At 42.5% G+C, this 6264-nt stretch overlaps 1 protein-coding gene across 1 annotated transcript in view; it reads right to left on the bottom strand.

Moving 5' to 3' along the window:
• Window positions 1–830: 830 nt before the first annotated feature.
• The window catches only part of NTRK2 (neurotrophic receptor tyrosine kinase 2), a 366752-nt gene continuing 361318 nt past the window's right edge, over window positions 831–6264 (bottom strand). Inside the window, exons 20-21 of the mRNA XM_010378077.2 lie at window positions 2963–3121; window positions 831–2083 (exon numbers count right to left, since the gene is read on the bottom strand). Coding sequence (XP_010376379.1) covers window positions 1898–2083; window positions 2963–3121 — 345 coding nt within the window. The 3' untranslated portion in view covers window positions 831–1897. The remainder of the gene's footprint in view (window positions 2084–2962; window positions 3122–6264) is intronic.

The raw sequence follows: 6264 nt of genomic DNA, 5'->3' as shown, positions 1-6264 counted from the left end.
AACATCACCTAAGATGAATGAAAATCACTCCCTTTCAATCTGGCTCATGTTATAAAGATGTCAAGTTTAGCAAAATTCCCCTCACAGAGGGTAGCAAGTTTTCTTGAGGAGCAGAAATATTTTTCTTTCTTAGTATATCTGACCATTCAAATAGCTGTAAATTTCTATTTAAATTTGCGCCCTCTTTTTGCAAAACCAGTGACTATGCCCAGAAGCACATTTCCAGTGCTTGGTCTGGGCACAGCCTCCCGTTGGCATGCTGTGCCAAATTTTGTATTTTGACTTTTTGAATGGAGTGAAGGAAACAAAGACAGCATACTGACAATGGAGAACACTTGGAATGAAACCACTCTCCCAACCAGAGCCCAGAGCAAGGGACTTGACCTGTGTACACTGAACGTGAGTGCATGTGATGCCCTCAGGGTGAGGTTTCCTTTCCCTTAGGGATTGATTCTGCCCTTCCCACAGTCCTGTGGGTTCCACATGGATGAGGATTTCCAGGCTTCGGGGTCCATATTCATTAAAACCCATCACCACCGTACAACCCAGAGACATTAATACTCAGCTAATACACTCCATTAGCTTCCCCTAATTGTATAAGTCATACCTTTTTATGGATCTGCTCTACCTATCAGGGGAACGATGTCTGGAGCGGTAGTGTCTGCACACAAGGTATTAATCAACGAAGACCATGCACAATTTTGCTTGCACAGTTAAAAGGACGGGTGGGCATGGAAGTTAGGGGTCGGAGGGAAGTGAGATCTGAAAAGTTCAATGTAAGAGAAACTTGCCTCCGAATTTATAGCTTGTCTTATCTTTTCCAAGTTCTTGGCTTTCCCACCTGACCCCGAAATGATCTCTGGACATGAATCCACCTCTTTTCAATTGAAGTTGACAAAGGTTCTGTGGGTAGCACTTGAGAAACAAACCAGTGCTATCATCACAACCTATGAAGACAAAACTGTGTCCGAGCACACTATGCACCATCTTGTGTCTCACGGAAGCCATCTTTGCTCTCTACTGCACGCCGCCATTTCTGGTGATGGGAAAAGAATCATCCATGGCACAGAGGCCAATAGTCTTTTGACTCCTCAGAAAGGTCCTCAGGGGAAGGTGCCGAATACATTCTTCCCAGCTAACAGTCGCTGAGAATTTCCTAAGTAGGGACCGACGCCAGCTGATCCCAATGGTTGTCTTTGTTCCTCCCATAATGTGGTTCATAATAAATCTTCTTTCTCTCTGGTTTTAATCTCCCATAGATAAAGGCTTCACAGATTGAACACAAGTTTTCTTTTTTATACACAGGCTTAAGCCATCCAAAAACAATAAGAACAGTAATAATAATAAATAAATAGAAGTGAATCCATAGAAACTCTCGATGTCTGTACAGCAGAAGTGACAAAGTTTAAGTCAAATATTTGTTTTCCCTTTTTTTCATCCACATCAAAGGCAGGAATACAACAAGGCATTGTTAGTTGTGGTGGGCAAACTGGAGTGTCTGCTGATATAACAAATTACGTTTGTTAAGGCCTTTGTCTATGCAGAGTTAATAGTAATGCAGAAGCCAGATTGATTAAAAAGAAAGGGTAAGAATCGTGAAGCAAGGAAGACCAAAAAAAAAAAAAAAAAAAAGGAAAAGAAAATTAAAAAAAGAAAAAGGAACGAACCAAGGGAGATGGAAAGAGAGAAAGAGATAATGCCAAAAAGAAGTCAATACTGTGTCTACGGATGAAGAAGTACACACTGCTTCCCTCGAGAGCTTCTCGGAGTCTTTGATGTTAATACTGTCAGAGTGAAGGAGAGCAGCTTGGTGGCCTCCAGCGGCAGTTAAAAGATGTTCATCCTCTCAGCCTGTCTGAGGAGTACGTTGGGAAGGATCGGTCTGGGGAAAAGGGCCCTAGCCTAGAATGTCCAGGTAGACCGGAGATGCCTTGGCCAAGTTCTGAAGGAGGGTATGGATGCCCTTGATGTTCTTCCTCATGTGGGGCTCTCGCTGCCAGCACCCCAGCATCAGCTCATACACCTCCTGGGGGCACGTGCGGGGTCGCTGCAGGACTCGGCCCTGAGTGATACACTCTATCACCTGGACAGAGATCAAAGATAGGATGAGACAGGAGGAAAAGCAATGCACATCAAAGAAATGTTAGCGCAAGAAACAGCAGAAGAGGGGCTTTTACAAAAGAAGCCCACTCTTGGTTTCGTTTTCTCAGAAGGAAGAGAACAATTATTATAGGTTAGTTTACATTGTGTTTAATTTGATTGGCTTATATCCATTTTTCCAAGGCACTCTGATTTCACAAAACCGGTGGAAAAATAATTTATATGGAATGCTCCCAAACCTCACACTGGAGCATGTTGTGGTTTTTATTGGTCTGAGATGGAACATGAGTCACTTATGTGTTAAGGCACTGACTGACAGGAAACCTTGCAGGCTATTGGATAAAGGAACTGGATTAAAAAGACAGACATGGATTTGAAAAAGATGTGGGGTGCCTGACCAAGAAGCTGTGCCTCAAATATAAACATATTTGCAAGAGTAAGAATAGAAAAAACAAAACGCTTGAGTTTTTCACTAGAAGTTAAAGTTCTGGTGAAATATTCAAAAGGGAAAGGACCTTGAAACTTTGCTGGAACAATACTAAAGAATTCGCTGGACTGTTTGGGTTCTGGAATGCTACGTCTGCTATTAATTTATCAGATGAGCTACATAAAGTGACTCCTCAGTCCCACCACCAGAGGAGCAAGGACATATCAGCGAGCGCCATGCTTTGCTTTCTCAGAGTGACTATACTTTGACCATGAAATTTAGAAACATAGCAGGCTACTTGGGAAGTGCTGCTGCCAACACAACCCCATAAGATAACGTCCTGACATGGTCTTCCAACCCAAAACAAGGCCCCAGCTGGTGGAAGCCTCTGGGATCTCAGCCCTCTGGAGGGCTTTGGCCAGACCCATTGCACACCTCGTTGTTTGACAGCTGGTACCAGGGCTGTTTGCCGTAGGTGAAGATCTCCCACAACACGACCCCCAGGCTCCAGACGTCACTTTCTGTCGTGAATTTCCTGTACATGATGCTCTCTGGAGGCATCCAACGAATGGGCAGCATCGTGTGGCCACCGACCTGGAGAGAAAGGGATCAACAGGGAGGCATCAGTCACTCCAAAACCAGGTGTGGAAGGGAGATGCGGGGGGACACCGTTTGCTTTCCTTATATGCACTTTATAGTTTTAATTGTTTATAAATACATAAGGGATATATGATTTCTTCATAGTCTCAAGCAACAGAGACAGAGGGCAAAGAGTGATCCAAATCATTAAAAAATATATTATTTGCAATTCTTTCTCTCAAAACCAGATAGGAGCAGGGATGATGATTAGGTAGATGATCACCTTGGATAAATAAAACTACACACACATACATGCACTTTCTGCTAGGAGGATGACTCAACCTTCTAATTAACAAGATCACTTTGACCAGGAGAACAAAGAGGGGCTCTGCATCCAAAATGACCAACCAGTGACTCTACTTCCTTGGCAAGGCTAGAGCCTCCTTCTGCCTTCAGGTCTTATGTGTACATGATGCTGACTCAAACCCCTCCACCATTACTCAGCGATAGGCAGGTCAGGCATTATTATTCTCCTTCTACAGATAAGGCAATGAGATTCAGATTGCTTACAGACACAAAAACTCAGGTCTTTGGATTCTAAGCTCAGGACTTTCCTCTATTACAGGGCACTGCTCCTTAGATTATTTACCACAATAGAAATATACATTTTTAAAATGCCCACTTTAATGAAAACACTGAGACTCGGGCATCAGATAGCAATTGCATTAGTACAGGCAAAGAAAACTTTCTTTGACAAAGTAAAATTGTATATGACTTTCTACTTCATGGAGGAAAATTAAGAAGCTCATTTCCGGGTTTGTCAGGGATGCCTGATTTCAAACCCATGAACAGATTACTGCACAGCAGTCCTGTGGCTGGTAAGTTCCGCTTTCCATCCTGGTAACCCCTCAGCACCACCAGGCTACACAGTGTGCCTGACACCTGAGAGCAGGTGGGCTTATCCTACAGCAAAATGTTGGACCTCTGTAACAACTCTGGGTCCTGAGTTTATAGAGTAATGGTGCATAGAGTTTCTGCCCAATTCTAATTCTCAATATCCAGTTAGTATTTATTAAAGGAAGAAAATAAAACTAACAGTACCTGAAAAATATTCCCCTACCCTAGAACCCAAGAGGCCGAAGTGTCACAGATGTCTAACATGCTTGGTGATTCCCAGTGATGTTCTTAGCACCAAAGAAAGCACAAGAGTACAAAAGGAGGAGGGTATTTTATTTCATTCTTCTCTGTATGATGCATCCAAATTTGACAAATAGGGACAAAAACTACTGGCTCAGGTTACCATCTTTACTATTCAGCTTTTAATAAACAAAAAGCTCATAAAGGCTAAGTTGGTTTTCATTGGTGTTAGATTTCCTCCCTCTTCCTTCAGCAGTGACAGGTCATCAGTGTTTAATGGACAGAGACTTCTCTTATGGTCTTACCTCATGTCTGAAGGTGGTGGCAACAGTCACCCTCAGGGTCGATACTCAAACTGCAATCAGTGTGGCACAGACACTGACCAACCAGAAGGGATGTGGGTGGTAAACATGGGTACAGCTATCTCAGCGCATTTCTGGCTTGGTGAATATCTGCCCTGTTCATAACTCTGTGACCCCTGGGTACCTAGGACTTTGGGAGAGGGAATCTGCTGATATACCCAGAGGACCTGATGTTTCCAGATGCTTGGGAGGACTTGCAGTATGAGGGTAGAATGATCCCACCAGGTCTGGGCAGCCCACATGGCTGTGGCAAGGAGAGGACTGCTTTGGACCATTCAGGGATGCTGCTGCCACCTCGCAGAGCTAGGCAAATGACCCTTCTGTTTATGTGCTGGGCACTTTGGCACACACATTTTCAAAGATTGTTAACCCCTAGAATAAAGCATCTCTAGTCTCCTTGCCATTCTCTGAAACCATAATTGGAATGTACCACATAGTTTAGAAAACATCTACACACGTCCGGTGCCATTTAATTACGTAAGCAAACCATAAAGAACTCAGGACTCCTGGTGGCTCCTCTAGCCTACAGACGATGAAATTGCTCCTGGCAATTATGGGACCTTGCCTGGGGTGACACTTCCAGCAACTGGTGCAGATGGGACAGAGGTCTACACATTTTAACAGACCATTTTCATCCACACAGCAAGCATTTTCTGGGGACCTCTTAAGATACAAACATGGCCTTATTCTGCTTACCTAACATGCAAAACAAAAAAAAAAAAAAAAAAAAAAAAAATGGGTAAGATGAAATCAAAGAGAAAAACAATCCCTTTTGCTATACATCTTATTTTTAACCTTACCGCTCTCATTTTCACCTTCTTCCTACCTCATAAAGAAGAGCTCATATCATCATTGTTCATCTCAGGATACTGCTGTGGTACAACCAGCTCCACTGTGCATTTTGGTGTTGCTGTTCTTTCTCTTTAGATAAAATAGGACCCCAGTGGTCAAAGTGGCTTAGAGAAGTGGGAATCTCACAATAAAGACTGGAACCTGGTCTTGTTATGCTGTCTGAGTTGTGTTGTTTTGTTTTAACATCCAGGAAAGGGAAGTGTCTGCTAATCTCTTAGAAAGAAGTGTAGAACTTACTAAGAGTGGCGTTCTTTTCTGGGAAGGAATGAATGAATTGCTTCTTGCAAAAAGCCTTCCTGCAAGAGCTATTTAGAAGTGTGAAACCTTGAATTTTACAGAAAATTTTAAAGATAAAAGGCTTAAAAGAGTGGACAAATGCATGGCTCTGAGGGTTTCATCCCAGAGTTACACGGAGTGAGAGGGCCTAGTTCTTAGTGAAAAAGACATAGTTATTTCTTTTATGAAAATATTGAAATTAGAATCCAGATTTATCATCAGTATGTAGTTAGTGTGTGGGAGTAACAAGAGACTGGGATATTGTGACCCAGCACGGTGTTCTTTCTGCTATCAGTCCCTCAAAATGTTAAAAGCTGGCAATCCCAGAAGTTCTTAGATCAAATGTGTCAAATGTACTATAAATTGCAACCCTCTTCAATTTAAGGAGATCTATCAGGGACTGAGCCTTATTAAAGTATATAAGGAGTTTGGCAGGAAAGAACAAACTTAACTTTGGTAAATTAAACTATTTGAATGTGTGTTTGTGGGAGAGATAACCATTTATATATGTCTCAAACAAGACAACTAAAA

This window comes from Rhinopithecus roxellana, chromosome 16, assembly GCF_007565055.1.
Source record: "Rhinopithecus roxellana isolate Shanxi Qingling chromosome 16, ASM756505v1, whole genome shotgun sequence".
NCBI lineage: Eukaryota > Metazoa > Chordata > Mammalia > Primates > Cercopithecidae > Rhinopithecus > Rhinopithecus roxellana.
Note: the sequence above shows the minus strand (reverse complement) of the source record. Positions and strands in the feature narration are given on the sequence as shown.